We start from the raw sequence: 19,389 nt of genomic DNA, 5'->3' as shown, positions 1-19,389 counted from the left end.
GCTGTTGAATGTCAAGGGAAGGTGGTTGGATTCTGTCTGGCAGTGTGACACTTGTGTGGTGCAAATGTTACTTGCCACTTATCAATCCAAGCTGATAAAAATGTTGTCCAGGTCTTGCTGCATGCTAGCATGGACTGCTTAATTTTCTGAAGAGTTGCAAATGGAACTGAACACGGTGCAATCATCAGCCAACATCACCACTTCTGACCTTATGATGGAGGGAAGGTCATTGATGAAGCAGCTGAAGATGGTTGTGCCTGGGACATTGCCCTGAGGAACTCATGCAGTGATGTCCTTGGACTGAGATGATTGGCCTCCAACAACCATTGCCATTTTCCTCTGTGGTAGGTATGGCTTCAATCAGTGGAGAGTTTTCCCCATGATTCCCATTGACTTCTGTTTAACTAGGGCTCCTTGATGCCACACTCAGTCAAATGCTGCCTTGGTGTTAAGTGTGGTCACTCTCACTTCACTCTGGAATTCAGCTCTTTTGCCCATGATTGAGCAAAGGCCCTAATGAGGTCTGAAGCCAAGTGGTCCTGGCGGAACCAAACTGAGCATTGGTGAGCAGGTTATTGGTAAGTAGGTACCGCTTGGTAGCACTGTCAACGACACCTTTCATCACTTTGTTGATGATCGAGAGTAGACTAAGGGAGCAGTAATTGGCCGGATTTGATTTATCGTGCTTTTTGTGAATACGACCTACGAGGGCAATCTTTCACATTGTCGAGTAGATGCTAGTGTTGTAGCTGTAGTGGAGCAGCTTGTTAGGAGCGCAGCTAAATCCAGAGTATAAGTCTTCACTACAGCCAGGATACTGTCTGTGCCCATACCTTTTGCTGTATCCAGCCCACTCAGCCGTTTCTTGATATCACATAGATCCAGCATTTTCTGTTTTTGTTTTGAAGCACTTTTTAAACGTTGTGACAAAGCAATGGAATTATTCTCCATGCAATATCAGTTCCAAAGTGTATGCAATGACCTCCTCCATGGGATGTCACTCTGCTTTTCTCCAGCGTCTGATCAAGACCCGACTCAGATTTATACTGCAACTTTAGTATTGTTGCTCCAATTGCAGTACAAATACACCCTTAAACACTAAGTTGTAGCATTTCACAGGGAATATGATCTTCCTGAGTTTAAATAATCTGCTAATTAGGTTTGTCACACTATTCTCAGGTAAATAATACTTTTTTAAATTTTTCTGCTAGTATCATTTATGGAGCATTCAGTGATACCAAACTTAAAACAATTCTTGTCCATCGTGACCACCTAACATCAATACTAGCATAAGTTGAGCTTTGGACCTGCAATTGTATTTTAAAATGATCTACTTATTGTGACTACATAGAACAACCTTTTTAAAAGTGTTGACTGTAGGAGGTGCGAGTGTTCCTAATTTTTTTCCTCTCTCTCTCTGTTTATAGGTTTCCACCCAGGCCCAGCCCGGGAGGGTTACGTTATTCTGATGAGGATTTATGCAATAACTACAATGGAATTGTACTGACAGAAAGCACCACTCTGACAGAGAAACCCACTGAAATATCAGAGTCAGAGGTAAACATTCAATCTTCCATTTAATCTTATATCCCCTGGGACCTACATACCACTGTTCCGCTAGAGAAGGGACACAGTCATACTGCTAGGCTGTTACTTTTGCCCTCATACAGAGTGTTATATACTTCTGCTCTGTGTGCTGAATTGTTGTCACTGATAGGTTTTGTACGGAGAAAGGGAGTAATTACTAATCCAGCTCTCACATGATACCTCCAAGGCTTCTGAAATACAGATCAAGCAATTTACCCAGCTCCTTGATCTTGTCACTGGAATTTAATAATACTTAGGCACAAATGGCTTTGAGAAGCAAAACAGGGACAGCACTTTGGAGAGGGAATGTTATCATTAACGTTTTAAATAAGTTCCCCGATTGCTCAGCTGGTTAAGACATTCAGTAACTGAGCCATTCTTTGGGCCTCCTTATCTCGAGAGACAATGGATACGCGCCTGGAGGTGGTCAGTGGTTTGTGAAGCAGCGCCTGGAGTGGCTATAAAGGCCAATTCTGGAGTGACAGGCTCTTCCACAGGTGCTGCAGAGAAATTTGTTTGTTGGGGCTGTTGCACAAATGGCTTTGAGAAGCAAAACAGAGACAGCACTTTGGAGAGGGAATGTTATCATTAACGTTTTAAATAAGTTCCCCGATTGCTCAGCTGGTTAAGACATTCAGTAACTGAGCCATACAGAACAGGAAAGTCCCAGGTACAGTCCCCAGTTTGTGCTGAGTTAACTGAGCTCAGTTTGAGCCTCAGCTGTAGACTTGACCAGTCTAACACAGTCCTGGTCAGTCTTCCATGTTCTACCCTCCATAAACTTGAGGCCATCTAAGACTCCACTGCTTGTATCCTAACTTGCACCAAATCCTGTCACCCTGAACTCGCTGACCTAGACTAGTTAAACAAAGCCTTGATTTTAAAATTCTCATCCTTGTTTTCAAATCCCTCCATAGCCTCACCCCTCCCTATCTCTATAATCTCCTCCAGCCGCACAACCCTCCGAATTATCTGTGCTGCTCTAATTCTGGCCTCATGAGCAGCCCCGATTTTAATTACTCCACCGTTGGTGGCTGTGCCTTCAGTTGCCTCGGCCCTAATCTTCAGAATTCCCTCGCTAATCCTCTCCGCCTCTTAACCTTGCTTTCCAGCGGGCAGGAAAGTGGAATTGAAGCCCAAGATCAGCCATGATCGTATTGAATGGCGGAACAGTCTCGATGAGCCATATGGTCTAATCCTGCTCCTAGTTCTTGTGTTCTTGTGTCTTCTTTAAGACACTCCTTAAAACTTACCTCTTTGGCCAATCTTTTGGTCATCTGTCGTAATAGCTCCTTATGTGGCTCAGTGTCATATTTTATAATGCTCCTGTGAAATTCCTTGGGAAGTTTTATTACATTAAAGCTGTATATAAATAGAAGTTGTTCTTGTTGTATAGATATATGTGTTACATTACAGCTGCTTATTCAGTTGTTCACTTATTGCTTATGAAATTTACAGACTAGTTAAAATCTGAAACTGGACCTGGTGTTGTGGTACTCTGCTGCTTTTCGAAATGTGAGAACGATCCTGTTGAGTTACAGGGTAGATTCTGTTACAAGAGAAAATTTTAAGCAAAGGTTTTCTGTTTGTTATCCTGGGCACATTACCAAAATGTACCAAATTATCACAGCCATTAAAGATACTTGAGACTGTCATGCAGACCCCCACCTGCCAAAAATGAGGCACATTAATTTTGTCATTCTTTTTTTTTTCTTTTTCTTTGGGCCTCCTTATCTCGAGAGACAATGGATACGCGCCTGGAGGTGGTCAGTGGTTTGTGAAGCAGCGCCTGGAGTGGCTATAAAGGCCAATTCTGGAGTGACAGGCTCTTCCACAGGTGCTGCAGAGAAATTTGTTTGTTGGGGCTGTTGCACAGTTGGCTCTTCCCTTGCGCCTCTGTCTTTTTTCCTGCCAACTACTAAGTCTCTTCGACTCGCCACAATTTAGCCCTGTCTTTATGGCTGCCCGCCAGCTCTGGCGAATGCTGGCAACTGACTCCCACGACTTGTGATCAATGTCACACGATTTCATGTCGCGTTTGCAGACGTCTTTATAACGGAGACATGGACGGCCGGTGGGTCTGATACCAGTGGCGAGCTCGCTGTACAATGTGTCTTTGGGGATCCTGCCATCTTCCATGCGGCTCACATGGCCAAGCCATCTCAAGCGCCGCTGACTCAGTAGTGTGTATAAGCTGGGGGTGTTGGCCGCTTCAAGGACTTCTGTGTTGGAGATATAGTCCTGCCACCTGATGCCAAGTATTCTCCGAAGGCAGCGAAGATGGAATGAATTGAGACGTCGCTCTTGGCTGGCATACGTTGTCCAGGCCTCGCTGCCGTAGAGCAAGTTACTGAGGACACAGGCCTGATACACTCGGACTTTTGTGTTCCGTGTCAGTGCGCCATTTTCCCACACTCTCTTGGCCAGTCTGGACATAGCAGTGGAAGCCTTACCCATGCGCTTGTTGATTTCTGCATCTAGAGACAGGTTACTGGTGATAGTTGAGCCTAGGTAGGTGAACTCTTGAACCACTTCCAGAGCGTGGTCGCCAATATTGATGGATGGAGCATTTCTGACATCCTGCCCCATGATGTTCGTTTTCTTGAGGCTGATGGTTAGGCCAAATTCATTGCAGGCAGACGCAAACCTGTCGATGAGACTCTGCAGGCATTCTTCAGTGTGAGATGTTAAAGCAGCATCGTCAGCAAAGAGGAGTTCTCTGATGAGGACTTTCCGTACTTTGGACTTCGCTCTTAGACGGGCAAGGTTGAACAACCTGCCCCCTGATCTTGTGTGGAGGAAATTTTGTCATATGAATATTGATTTTAAACTGTTGCTGGAGTGAAGAAAGGACTTGTTAAAAAATCACCTGATACTTGGCTGGAAGGATATTTGCATACTAACAGACAGTGCTTTTAGAAACAAAGGGCTTTTCCCTGATCCACTTAACCCACAATGGATTTTGATCACCAGCATTGAAGGTGTAAGCAAGAGCATGCTAGAGACTCCTATGGTGATACAATCCACAAAAGCCTGGACTGGTTAAACCAGCTGGTCACATGACTAACTGGCTGGTCCAGGGTTTTTTGAACTAGCCACAGTGAGAATTTGAACTCAGAAAGACTGTTTTCTCCTGGACTGTGAAGACCTCTCCTGTCTGCTCTCATCTCTTTCTCACGGAACTCCAAATCCACTGAAGACACGTGAACCTCAAGAGAGAAAAGTCTCCTACATGGAACAAGGTTTAAGAAGAATTCTGGGCCCCAATGATAAGCAAGACCTACCTACAATCAAGGACTCTACAGCGAGCTTGAACAACAGTAACCAAACCATCTTCAGAGATTGCCTCAAACTTTTCCACTTTATTTCTTCCACTCTTTTCTGTCTCTATCTGCATGTGTCTACCACATGTGCATGCTAGCATGGGCATGTCGCATATCCATAGGCATTAACTGAATTAGAGTTTAAGTTTAATAACTTTCAACTTTTTTTCTTTAAACCTAAGAAAACCTGTTTGGTTGGTTTCTTTGCCTCACAATTGGAAAGCAATGAACAAGGATTCACCAAGGGGGAGTTAAAAACACGATGTGTTTAAAATTAAACCCTGTTACGGTAAGACCAGGTGAAGGCTGAGAGGGAACCCTAGACCCCCTTCTTACCAGGTCGCAACGGAAATTTGGGGGCTACCGTCCTGGATTTTACCCACAGAAAAACGAGAGAAATTGAAAGTGGGAAGCCAAATTGTTCCCAATCAAAAATAAGAGCAAGATTTCAATACAGGTTTTTTTGTGGTTTTTTGTGCATGAATACTAACATGTCTGCAACTGAAGCTAGTAGCTCCCCAAGCCAGGGTGAAGTAACTTGGGAATTAATAACTTGGGCTTAAAAGCACTGTCTATGGAGGAGCTGAGAAAAATGGCTGAGCAGTGTGGGATCACTGTATCTGGCAAGGCTAGGACGTCTGAACTCCTAAGGCTTGTGGCTAGCTATTTTTCCCTTGCATCTAAAGAATCAGAAACAGGGTTAGAAGCAGACTCCAAAAGGGTATTGCTAGCAAAGATACAATTGGAACAAATGAAACTTGAATTAGAGGGAAAGAGTGAGAGAGGAGAAAGAAAGAGAGAGACAGGAGAGGTAGAAAGAAAAAACCTTCCAGAAGGAACGTGAACACAAAGAGAGGGAGGAGAGTTATAGGAAAAGAACCTTCCGGAAGGAATGCAAATAGAGAGAACTGAAGCAGCTTGAGTTAACTGGGGGGCGACAGAGTAAACCCAGTGAAAGCGTGGCCAATATGGAGGAGCATAATTCAGGGCTGGGTACAGAATTGTTAAAACTATCTCAATTAATCCCAAATTCAATGAGGAAGATGTAGAATAATTTTTTATGTCTTTTGAGAAACTGGCAAGGCAGCTAAAATGGCCAGCTGAGACCTGGCCTCTTTCATTGCAATGCAAGCTAACCAGAAAAGCCCATGAGGTTTATTCCCTATTGCCAGATGAGAGTTCATCAAATTATGAACTGACAAAAAATGCTATCCTCAGGGCATATGAATTAGTACCCGAAGCCTATCCCCAAAAGTTTAGAACCCTCAAGAAGCAAGCTAATCCAACTTATCTGAATTTTAAAGAAGTAAGCAGCTGGCTTTTGACCAGTGGCTGAGGACTCTGAAAGTACAGCTCAGCTATGAGAATCTCAGGGAAGTAATTCTGTTAGAGGAATTTAAACACTCTCTCCCACTCTCCATAAAGACCCATGTAGAGGAGCAGCGGGTTCAGAGAGCCGGCAAGCAGCCATTCTGGCTGATGAGTTTGCTTTAATCTATAAGTCAGTTTCCTAGGAGAAGACCTTTCCTAGTCACTCCCACAAATCCAAAAAGGACGAAGGGTGGGAAGGAGATAGGAGCCCACGCAGTCCTGGGAGAGAAAGAAAAGCAGGAGACACAGGGGAGCCTCCTCTAGCCAAAAAGAAAAGTGCTGTGAGCAGGAGTGAGACCTGGAGACCTATGTGCTTCCATTGTAATAAGACAGGTCATCTAAAAGCTGACTGATGGAAATTAAAGGGAAAACCTGTAGGGTTAGTCAGGGCACATCCGCTCAGTGAAGAAGGAATCCTGGAGGAGAGCATGACAGAGCAAGCTGTAGCTTTAACTGCAGTAAGAGTGCAACCCAGGAAGCTTACTACTGCAAGTGCAGGAAAAGTTAATAGGATTCCTGAAGGTTATCAGGGTTTTGTGTTTGAAGGGAAAGTAACCCCAAGTGGGGCATGCGAGCCCATAGTGATTCTCAGGGACACAGGGGCTACTGCCTTTACTGGGAAAAGGCCTGACCCTTCCCCCAGAGAGTGCAGTGAACAACAGAATGTTGGTGAATGGTATTGGAGGGCAGTGTATGCCTGTACCTAAACACCGGGTGCACCTGGAGTGCGACCTTGTTTCGGGACCGGTAACCGTAGAGATTGTCCTTAGTTTGCCTGTGGACGGGTTGACCTGCTTCTAGGTAATGATCTGGAGGGGGTGAAGGTGGTAGCCCTCCCAGTAGTGAAAGAGAGACCGCAGGAGGTCAGAGAGACAGGGCAGTGGCAGGAGACGGTCCCCTGCAATTTCCCTGAATGTGTAACGAGTGAGGCCATGATCAAACCAGCTCCCCCAAAGGAGACTGAATTGGCACTGCAGGCATATGGCCATGAGGTCTGTCGATCTAAGACTTTCCTTGGACAGTTAGGAGACCCAGGGAATGAATTAAATGGATTTTCCCTAGCTGAGGCTCTGTGAGCCGACCCAGTATTGCAAGAGTTGGCACAGGCTGCCCAGTATGAAAGTGAAGAGAGGGAGTCCCTGATTGCTACTATTTAAAGAATGAGGTACTGATGAGGAAATTGAGTTCTCACAGACCTGAGAGCAAGGAGTGGACAGTAGTTCACCATTTAGTGGTCCCGCAGAGGTACCGGAGAGAAATATTAAGAAGTGCCCACAAGACTAGAGTGGCTGTACATGCTGGTATACGAAACATCAAAGCCTGCATAAGACAACACTTTGACTGGCCAAAACTCCACAAAGATGTGGTGGAGTACTGCAGGAGTTGCCACATGTGCCGAGTTGAGGGGAAACCCCAACCTACAGTGAACCTGCACCCCTACGTCCAATACCAGTGTTAGAAGAACCTCCAGCAGAGGGCTGGTGAACTGTAAGGGACCCCCACCAAGAACAAAAGGGGACAAGCAGGCACAAGGCTGGCAAGAAGTTAGAAAGGGAAGGGGGAAAAGCGACCAAAAGGGCAGCTTAATGGACGTCTGGGAGGAATCCAGGATGAAAACCCCTACTGTCCGGTCAGCCAACCTCGAAAAATTTGAAAGGTTAGGCCCCGCATCCTCCTATGTAAATGCAGACACTAGAAGCACCCCACCAGAGTTGCTAACAGCATTTACAAGAAACTGTCGAGACAAAGAGAGACATCTAGGGGCCAGAGAAACCGTGAGAGTGATGCCTCACCTAGTCGAACTGTCACAGGAGAATGCAGGAGTGTCTCGGAGGACAAAGGGGAGATTAGCAAAGAATCCACTCCCACTATTAGGCCAAAAGAGAACCACCCATCCCCTGAAGTCAAAAGCCTTGGCATGACTCATCAAAGCACTGAAAGAGTGTTCAGGATAGACCCGCCCACTACTGACTCTCCTGAGGAAAAATGTTCCAACTTAGGGCTAATTAAACTACCCCTCCCCCCCCCACCTCCCCAACCTTTGCCGACCTCAACAGGAACAAAAACCCTAGGCAGTCATGGAAGTGGGAAAACTGAAGAAAGCTTCCCCAAAGACCCACATCTTTATTGGAATGCCAAAAAAGGGGTAGTTAAAGTAGCACTGCCAGCAAGAAAAGACAGGTTTTAATAATTTTTAGGATTTATAAATGAATGAGAGAGAGAGAGATGTGTGTTTTTCCCTTGTATCTTATATTTTCTCTTTCGACCCTTTTAATGAAATGCTGTCTCTAAAGATTGCATTTCATTCCGCTGGGTGGGGAGGTGTCATGCAGACCCCCACCTGCCAAGAATGAAGCATATTAATTTTGTCATATGAACATTGATTTTAAACTATTGCTGGAGTGAAAAAAGGACTTGTTAAAAAATCACCGGACACTTGGCTGGAAGGATATTTGCATACTAACAGACATAGTGCTTGTGCAGACAAAGGCTATTCCCTAGTCCACTTAACCCACAATGGGTTTTGATCACCAGACATTGAAGGTGTAAGCAAGAGCATGCCAGACACTCCTAAGATGATGCAATGCACAAAAGCCAGGACTGGTTAAACCAGCTGGTCACATGACTAACTGGCTGGTCCAGGGTTTTTTGAACTAGCCACAGCGAGAGTTTGAACTCAGAAAGACTGTTTGCTCCTGGACTGTGAAGACCTCTCCTGTCTGCTCTCATCTCTTTCTCACGGAACTCCAAATCCACTGAAGACACGTGAACCTCAAGAGAGAAAAGTCTCCTACATGGAACAAGGTTTAAGAAGAATTCTGGACCCCAATGATAAGCAAGACCTACCTACAATCAAGGACTCTACAGTGAGCTCTAAGAACAGTAACCAAAACCATCTTCAGAGATTGCCTCAAACTTTTCCACTTCATTTCTTCTCTTTTCTGTCTCTATCTGCATATGTGTATCATGTGTGCATGCTCGCGTGGGCGCGCCGCATATCCATAGGCATTAACTGAATTAGAGTTTAAGTTTAATAAATTTCAACTTTTCTTCTTTAAACCTAAGAAAACCTGTTTGGCTGTTTTCTTTGCCTCACAATTGGAAAGCAGTGAACAAGGATTCACCAAGGGGGAGTTAAAAACACGATGTGTTTAAAATTAAACCCTGTAGGGTAAGAGCAGGTGAAGGCTGAGAGGGAACCTTCGACCCTCTTCTCACTGGGTTGTAACAAGACAGTGAAGAGCTATAAAATCACCTTTGAGTCAAAATAGTTAGGAGATGGGTAGCAGAAAAGGCCCAAAAACATAATAGGATGTCCCTGTGTATCTTTGTTCTGGTTGGGTGAGTAATGACATCGAAGCCATTAGATCAGATCATCAGCTCACCCATTGTCACAGAATGTTTGATGTACCCGAGGGATAAAATTAAAATTACTTGCAAACTAGGAACAAAGTATAAAATATTCCTCCTTTTACAGGCCTCTGACAGTGATTATGAAGGTGAATTGCCAAAAAACACACACTCATTTGTAAACCACTATATGAGTGATCCCACCTACTACAACTCATGGAAGAGACAGCCAAAGGGGCTTCCGAGAGCTTCAGCCTACACTTACGAGGAATGCACGGATGGCGAGCCAGAGCCGTACTATCCAACTGTGATCACAACACAATGTACAGGGGGTGCCTACACGCCCACTGGGCAGCCAGCCTCGGGATCAAGGACTCCTGTGACTGGATTTTCTTCCTTTGTGTAATAAACCATTCTGAACAGCGTGAGACAATTCCTGAAATATTGCTTCACTCGATGGACCAACGAGCCAGATGAAGTGACTCACAATCACAGTGCAGAAGAAAGCAATCTAATGGAAATTGCCATCTCCAAAGCTGCCTAAAAGGTGCCTTTTACATATTAGCAACTTGATTATACTAATACAGCAGTGGTGTTTATAAAATCTGTGTTCCCTTCATTTGAATGAGAAATATAACCGACTCTATGGACAGTTTTTTCTTGTCCTTAATTCCAATGTTTTTAAAAATGCTGCCTCGTATCCTCTATTAAAATTAATTACAAAACAAATGTTTTAAACTTGGCGTGGAACCAGCCCAGTCCAATGGAATTAAGGCTTCTTCTGTCTGTTCCTGCCAAAACGACACCACAGCATAAGGCTGCTCTTCCACAGGAAGACAGAGATTAAACAGAGTAACATTGTGCTCCAGTGAACTACAGGACTGCTCATGTCACCACTGCACAAAAGGGCATGTTTCAGGCAGCTTTTATCATTGCCTTCTTATCTCATCGTAACTTCAGTACTGTGAAATAAATTAAACCTACAGTACCACCACCAACAAAATAACAAAGAAATAGAAGCATTTTGATTATTTTCTAACTTTTAAAAAATGTTTCTGAATATGCTTTTAATTCTTTAGAAAATGTAAGCAGTAGCGAGGGGTGTGGGTTAACTTGCTGGTCGAGAATATATGGAAAGCATCACAAAACAAAAAGGATCGATCACCATCCTACTTCTAATTCAAGGCAGTTTGAGAGGTCACAAGCTATTAAAGTGGGTTTCTTTTACCATGCATGAACAGAATTAAGTCTCAGAATTGCACTTAGCTCAGTTTGGTTTTAATTCTCAGGATTCTAGGAGTGCAATGACTTTTCTCCATCCATCCATCTGCCTGTCTGTCAACACCAACCACTTTTCACCTTGAAATTTTTAATTTATTCCAGGGTTTTTATTAACCTTCATAAATGTGCTTTCTTCAGAACTGCCTGTTTGTCGGACCTATAAGCACCAGCTTGTCACTTCAATAATTTCAGAACTTAAAAGATCTTCTTTTTCAGCCTCTTATAGTAGAGTTACTGTATAGTGGCACAGTATCTGACTCCCATTAATTTCCCCTAGACCTGTTTCCCCATCTTCAGCTGGTATTGGATCTTTCGGGATGCCGATATATTGGCTCGTTCCCGACGTTTGCCGAGCAGGCCACAGATGACGCCTGACTGTGATGGTGAAGAGTGGTACTGAGTGGGAGAAACAATGGCTAGAGCTATCCTGGACCCTGAAAGCAGTGGTCTACTCAAGATACCTCTGGTGCAGCTGTGGAAAAGACAATGGCCCAGGCTATTCCTGATTAAAGGAGTATAGAGTAGTAGCAGGAACAGCTATTAAAAAGGAAAAATAGAGGGTGGTGCGGGGACAAAAAATTTGAATAATGGATCGGCACGCAACATTTTCTCTTAGGAACATGGATTCCTCTCAAAGTCAGCTGACTATTATTTTGTCTGCAAACACAAATTATCATATTTCAACAAATTGGACAAAGACCAAGCTCCTCTGAAAAGTGGTTGTGCTAATATTTCATGATATAAATTGTATTTTATTATATAGAGCGAACTTTTGCCAAATGTGTTGTGCTCTTTTTAATTTTTTTATTTCTAAATTATAATTTTAAAAGAATTTAAAGTGTATATTCAGTACAAACACTAAACTGTCACCTCAGTAACTAAATAATGTGCTAACATGACTTCCACCAGACCTCAGATTTAATTTCTTGCCACTGGACTCGGTTTCTATCCAAAGTGAATGTGATGAGGTGAGACTGTCCTATGTTCCTGATCACAAACTTACACTAACAATATCCTTCATCATTTACACCATCAAAGTGAAGCACCGATAGAATGTATTTTATTAACTAAATAAGCCCTAACATCAAATTGTCATTTTTATTTCGAAAAACATTTAATGGGAAGATAATTATTTGTGAAAACTTGATTATTTTTGTGACTGTGAGATGGACAACTTCTAATGAAGGTAAAACTTAACGGCATTTGGAAGGCATGTTAGTTCTGTTCCACAACCATGTCATTAAACTCACATTCAACACACTTGAACTTGAATCTGGAGTGAACCACTAGAATGTGTTTTTTGTGTTCTTTTATATTTAAATGTATCAGGCTAATTTTACTGTATTTTGAGCTTTGTTGGGAGCACTTTTCAGTTGATCAGTCTGACTTTCTAACCAATGAAGTACCATGTCCAACCCAGTGCATTATAATACTAGATAGGATAGTCACCAAAGTTCATTTACAGCACATTTGCACTAAAATCTTCAGTATATCGATAATTACTCATACAAAATATAAATAGTATATTTATTGTAACATAAAGCATTTTGCTTTGTTATGTGTTTATCCCTATTTTTATATTTTACCATGTTCAATTATTTTATATATGCTTTACGATATACAATATATTTTCTACTTATAATGTTTCTTTACTATTCAAATTAATTTGGACAATTTAAATAAAAGTACAAAAATATTATTTCTATAAAATGCTATTTCCCAAACTCTGTGGGTTTGTGAGCATTGCTCGCTCTTTTAAATGAAGTTTAGAGTGGGCACATTTTCCTTTGGGCAACAACACATTATAAAGACATTGTTCACCAGTAGAGAGAAACTCACTATAAAGGGTTTGTGACCTTTCAGCTTATCCACAGCCACAGTGAGGGAATGTTGTCATTGCAATTTGGTGTAAATTGAAAGATTTCCAGTGCCCTCGCAACACTGCAGTGCAAAACATGTTGCAGAATTCCCTCAAGATTGTAAGATGTTTCTAATTTCCTCAAGCTGCCTTGAAAAAGGCTCCAAAATTCCCTTTAGCTGTTGTGCAAATATTAAAAATGTTGGTCTGAATGTGAGATATTTCTGTAAGGATCAACAGTGTTTAGTGAACACATTCTACTTTGTGGTAGTGCTCCTTGACACCATGTAACAAGGCAGATTTTTCTTGGTGAGAAATATAACAGTTATTTTCAGTTGACTGGTGGATGACTGTAGGTATTTTGTTTTTTTTTAAAGTACAAATCCATTACTTTTAGTGGGTGCTGTATTTAGCAGTTGGTCCATAGGAAAAAGATCGATTCAGATTAAACTGCTGTGGAAGAACACATGAGCTTTGGAGGACACTGTTGGTTTATTTTTATATAAGAGATTAGCCTCCAATGGTATCATGTAGCATTTGGATGAGGACGATCCCAGTGTCATCCTAGAATCAAAGGAAATACTGCCCAGCACACTTTGAATGCACTCTCAAGCCATATGAATATTGCTTTAATCAGAACGTCTGCATTTGCATTTTTATTTTTTCAATAAGTTTATTTGGTACTTTGTAAAGGACATGACTGGTACATGTTTTGCTAGCAATATGTATATGAATGTGTATTTTTAAGATACTTTTTTGTACAGCTGAATTTGTATCCCCTTATGAAATCCATTGACGTATGAAACAAGTTGAGACAGATGAAAGGTTGAAATCTGTCCTCAGCAAAGTGGAGTGTACTACAGATATACTAAATTTCGAAGCACATTATTATATCCAGCATACAATTTTAGCAGTGTACTTGGCTTCAATCGATTACTTTATACAGTGGAATCCTAGCAAGGTCAATTCTAAGCAAAAACAATCCTAAGTGTAAATCCGTGTTAAATTAATTCCCTAGATTTTGTTTGTGAGAACCATATAGTTAAGGTGAAATTACTGTAGATTCTACTTTTTGCCACTAAGTGTAGATAGCTCACCCTGTTTCATTGTAAATAATATGTTGTAGAGGATGTTCAAACTGTGCCAGGGACATAATTTGGTTAAAGGTTATCACGCCACAGTGTAAGTAGGCTGAATCTCTGTGATTCTCAGCTTTAGTAAAACTACTTATTTGTTTGGTCATTCTGTTTTACTAAAATATGCTAATTAGAAGTGTTAACTAAATTAGCTCTGAACGCCCTGTTGCACAGTAATGTGATCAATCTGTTGCTGTGGTATAGGAAGGACATAAAAGGCCATCACCTTAAAACTGTGTTCCAAAATGTTTATCTTAAAGTGGAATTTACCTTGTGCGATATTTACTTTGCATACAGAAACTGTTTTGAGTTGTCTTTAGAAATCTGGGATTGGATCTGATCAGAGTTGATCTAATGTTGGCTGTGCTGTTTCGCTGTAACAAAGATCATCCTACAGTAAATCGGCTGATGGTCTCAAACATTTACCAACCTTCCAGAATTGTCTTGGAGTGTGTAGGAATTGAAGAATGGTCTCCTGCTGCCAGCAACCCAGGAGAAAAATCACAGGGACCTGAAAAGAATGGTGTTCTTTTTTCATTCTCTTTGAATACTTTCATTAGTTAATTGTAAAAAAAATTGGTGATGAGGAAAAAGGCTGTTTGCCAGGATGGGGTGGGGTGGGGGAGGGGAGGGGAAGGATGAGAGGGTGCAGTTAGAGATTGGAATACGTCCAGAGTTGTCATCCCTAACAGTATACTAATGTTCACGACAGTTCCCCATGGTTTAAACAGGAATTGCATCTGCCTTTCTGAAAAGAGTTTCTTAGAAGACAAGAGGTAGTTTCGTTCTCCGCATTTTTATAGGGTTGACTGGGAGTTTGCAGAGAACCAAACTAATACTGGTGTCAAGTTAAAGATAAAGTGTGTTATGAGGGTTCAGTCACTGTGTATTCAGAACTTGTACAAAAGGTACCAGTAAAAATCAATAGAATTTCAGATTCAAGGTAACATATGAAAATCTCCAAACACCATCACTAAATTTGCAATTGCGCTGGCAGTCATTAATGTGCAATTGGTTCCTTTTTAAAATAACATTTAATTTTTTGTTTGTCCCCCATTTTCCTACTTGCTTACTATTTGATCATTTGGTGTGTTTTGCAATTTTTAGCTAGATAGGTGAATCACACCAAGGTGAATCTCCATGATCGATAGATAACAAGGTGAGATGAGTTGAAAGTTATTTCTATTCCTAATGCTAAAGAAACATTTATGATGTCATTTTACATGGGCCCAATTTTAATTCTGTGCAAGTGGATGGGTTTTGAATGGGTTAAAATCGGGCCCAATGGGGGGAATTTTATGCTCTCTTCCATGGCAACTTTGGAGGCAGGGAGAGTATATAATCGGGCTGGATGGTGGCGGGGTCACCCCATCCCACCCCGCCACCAATTGAGGCCCTTAAGTGAATTAGCCCAGGGGTTGGCAGGCCGATCGCTGCATGGGGAGCACACCAAGCAAACTCCTGTGGGTTGTTTGCTGGCTCCATGGGGGGTGGGGGATGCTGTGGGGGGGGTGGTCCCTCGTTAAAAGGCACTTAGTGCCTGAATGAGGGACCTGCCATCGGGATGGGAGGGGCCCGCTGAGAGCCACCCCTGCCCTTGCTGCTGATCCCCCATGACCCCCACCCTTCGAAACCCCTCCCACCCTGACTTACCTGTGACGTGAGTCCCTCGCCTTGGTTGAGTCCAGTACCGGCAGCAGTCACCACCTTTGCTGTAGCGCTGCTCAGTTAATGAGCTGCCGGCCTCTGATTGGCTGGCAGCTCTTAGAGGGTGGAATTTCCATCGCCGAGGTCTTTAATCCCGGGGAAGGTCCTCCGCTGTCCACTTAAATACCTAATTGGCTCTTGATTGGGCAGGCCTTCCCCCGTGGAGACAACGCAGGGCTATCGCCGGCGCTTTAGTTGGTGGTTGAGACCCCCTTCGCCCAGATAAAATCCCAGCCAATGTGTCTAAACACAGAGGTGCCAATTGATGTGTAGTTGCACTTCATAATTGAGCTAACTACACTACACCTCGTGACATGTTAACCTGGCAGAATAGATACAGAAATTAAATCTGCATCAAGCAGCTAGTGTATCAGGCTTTATAAACCCAACTATACAGTGTGAATATCTAGTCCCGTTGTCTGGTAGTTTATAGATAGACTAAGAGTTGAAAAGAGACCTGTGAACATTAATTCAGAGTTATAGCAGTATAAGTTTGGTCCTTCAAAAAGTAATTACAGGAAATATTTGGCACAATATAGAGAGTACTTGTTTGGCCCTCTTATGCAACAGATGCAACATTAATCTATGTGGCATGTAATGTATGAGTGACTATTTTAAGGCAACTTTATATGTAACATGTCACCTTTGTTGCTTAAAGGTTTACTTCGAGACAGATTTGATGGTCAGGTTTTTCTAAATTCAGCCTCTCAACAAGCATTTTATATTTTCTGCTTTTTCTGTGAGACTTTTGTCCCCTTACACAGTGCTGTCATTTCTGGGAGCCTTCTGAAACAAAATCTGTTCACATTTTTCAAAGCAAAGTTATGTTTTCAATGTTGAAGTGTATTTCACATTGTTGGTCAAGAAAGCAGTCAGTCATGCATATCCATCATCTTTTAAAACATGGATAATTTCATTTAGAAGTGAAAGAATTATTTATGAGAAGGGAAGCTTCAAACAGATTAAATTGTGAAAGAGAAAGGGAGCTTCACACAGGTTGAATTGAGTAAGATATATCACTGCAGTCCCCCTTTATATTCTTCATCAGTCCCAGTAGGCTTTTGCATCTGCAGCTTCACAATATGGGAATAGAGGGAAATGTGAAGACATATTCATGATTTAAGACACCGTTATTCAGTCAACATCAGCCAGGTTGAAACATGTTTGACATTCGGCAAAGACATCAAAGTGATCAAATGTGTGAACTTGCCATTTGAAAAGATTACAGTCTTATAATCATAATGTGACAACAAAATGATCATAAAGATAATTCAGGTGCCATCTCCATCAGTGACATCACTAAATCAAAGATTCCATGTATACATATGAACCTTCAGTTCCAAGAGCAGTAATGCAGTGAAGTAGACAATTGCCGGAATTGTTTTGAGCTGTTCCCGCTTCACTGCTATAACTTCAGGAGTGTGGCAAAATTCCCATTTATGCGTGTCAGCAGGGCTTTGGCCAAATTTCCAGTGGAGGAGTGGGAGCAGGTCAGAGGAAATTCTTGGCCAATGTTATTACTCTGAGATATTTACAAAATTGTGCAACACTGAAATAATGACTACAAGTTGGGAGGGGAGGTGCAGGGTAATGGAATGCAGTGGGTTAGACACTGACCTTTTGTCTCTAAGACTTGGCTACAAACCCAGCTCAGTTGGTGGAATGAAAGTTTCCTCTTTCTACTGAATGTGAAGGTCCATTGTGAAATGAGTAAACTAGGCAGTTCCTAACAGTGGACTTGATTCATGGCACAAAACTACCCTGAGTTTTAACACTAATTGGTAAAATCTAAGAAGCCACATGGGGGAGGAATCACATTGGGCCAGCAGAACTCTTCTGAGGTTGGGGATGAAGCACATTGACAAAGCAGGAAGGTGTCATGGAAGGTGATATTTTATAGAAACGGGACCAATGAGATGAACCATAGTATTCTTTCCCAGTTCTTTACATTCCTATGTTCTTAAAGCAGAAGGAACTTTACCCTGAAACTGCCTGTGCTCTACCTGACGTAGGAGTATTTGATGTTGACACAAGAGTCTTCCTTTCCCAGCACTAACATTCCTTAACTACATGAGCACAACTTTAAAAATGAAAAGTACTAGATCTACAATGTATTTCTACCATTTTAAGCTTTCATTTTGTGTTCATTTCATGTATTGGTATCAATATGGTTTTAGGAAATTCTTAAACATGGGAGTCAAGTCCACGTGTAGTCATCAGGGGAGGCAGGATTAGATGACAGGCAATAATTAGACCAGACAGTGTAGGCATTATTCCGTCTTGATTTTTAAGTCACACATTCTGTCCGTATTTTACAACTTGGTTATAAATTTATAATAAACTACCTATGTAAACTTATTACACTCAAAATTACACGTCTTACCAGTGGTGGCATTCCAGTGACTCCGCTGGCAGGAGGTTGTCATTACAGTGCTATAAGTTTACATAGGCAGTTTCCATAATAAACATAGACATAGAAATTTATAGTGGAAGAAACTAACAGGAGGTAAGATTTGTGATAAATGTTGTGAATCACTCTTAATTTATTATTTCATTGCTTCCACTACTAGTGACAGACTTGTAACCACCCATGCTTCTCTCTTGTGTTACATCAACCAAAATGCGCTCTCAGGACACCCCAAATTGGTAGGACAAAATGTATAATTGCACGCTGGACATTTTTCGCACCTGAAATGTGCATAGCATGAAAATGTTACACCTCCACCATTACGCTTTACTGAAATCCCAGTGATCATGTTGGTAAGGATTTGAAGCTGGTGTTGTTCTGATATAAGCAGAAATTCCCTGCTGTTAGAAACACCTGGATAATTCAGAACAGCTAAATAAGGCAATGCAGGCAGCCGTTCATGTACAAGCTGTTCAGTTGTGCAGTATTTCTAGAATGAACCACTATTCCATTTTTGAATGCAGTTAGACCAGAAGGTTCCTTAATGGGGTGGAGGTGGGAGAAATGAATCAGTTTTGAGGAGGGTCAATAATGCATGTTTTACCAGCCAAATTGTTAGGAAGGATGACATGGGGGCAGCTCAACCATGAAAGATTTTCCCCAAATGAGCCAGCCTGCTTTCAGCCATTTGAAACCCAGCTTCATAACCTATAGCAGTGTGGATCAGGTCTTTTTCAGCTAATCATTTATATTCCTGGTATTGTCAATTAATAACATTTATCTTCATGCATCACATTTGTAACAGTTAGATCTGCTTCTATGGCACTGCTGTTTTGTAAAACTTAATTATTACCTGCACACTTGCTCCCAATTAAAGAAACAGTTTTGAATTTAGTGTGTGTTTCTTTTTTGTCCTTAAATAAATATAATATGATTTCCTTTATTTTCTGTCTCCTCCCAAACATCTCCATTCTCAGTGGGAGAGGTGGGAAGTTACCACTCTTCAAGTTGTTTTCTACCAAAGCAAATGGGTGATTATAAGCCTTAATTTTTCAAATGTATAAGTTTTTCATCATTAAAGAAGCTTCTTTTTCCTGATTATTTTACTTATCTTTCAACCCTTCCTATAAACTCAAACAATCTATAAGCTGCACTTGCTCTGAGAATTGTCTGAACCCGTGGAGATTAATTATTGTTCTGCTTGTGTTCAGTCACACTAATTGGATGTCCTATCTAACAGCTAATATTACAAAGGCATAGGGCTGAATTTTACAGACCCCTGACGTCAGGGGTCATGGCGGGGCGGGCCGAGCTGGATAATGCTTCCAGGAGAGGGCCACCACGCACCCCGACGCCGTGAGGGCCCAG

General features: G+C 41.9%; 1 protein-coding gene across 2 annotated transcripts in view; it reads left to right on the top strand.

The window, feature by feature from the left end:
• Positions 1-18,918, top strand: part of sdk1a (sidekick cell adhesion molecule 1a) — a 973,689-nt gene extending 954,771 nt beyond the window's left edge. For both annotated transcript variants that reach the window (XM_068055814.1, XM_068055813.1), the window contains 2 exons: positions 1,428-1,557; positions 9,760-18,918. In XM_068055814.1, coding sequence (XP_067911915.1) covers positions 1,428-1,557; positions 9,760-10,038 — 409 coding nt within the window. In that variant the 3' untranslated portion in view covers positions 10,039-18,918. The remainder of the gene's footprint in view (positions 1-1,427; positions 1,558-9,759) is intronic.
• The last annotated feature ends 471 nt before the right edge of the window (positions 18,919-19,389 follow it).

This window comes from Heterodontus francisci, chromosome 24 (assembly GCF_036365525.1).
Source record: "Heterodontus francisci isolate sHetFra1 chromosome 24, sHetFra1.hap1, whole genome shotgun sequence".
In the NCBI taxonomy this organism is placed as follows: domain Eukaryota; kingdom Metazoa; phylum Chordata; class Chondrichthyes; order Heterodontiformes; family Heterodontidae; genus Heterodontus; species Heterodontus francisci.
Note: the sequence above shows the minus strand (reverse complement) of the source record. Positions and strands in the feature narration are given on the sequence as shown.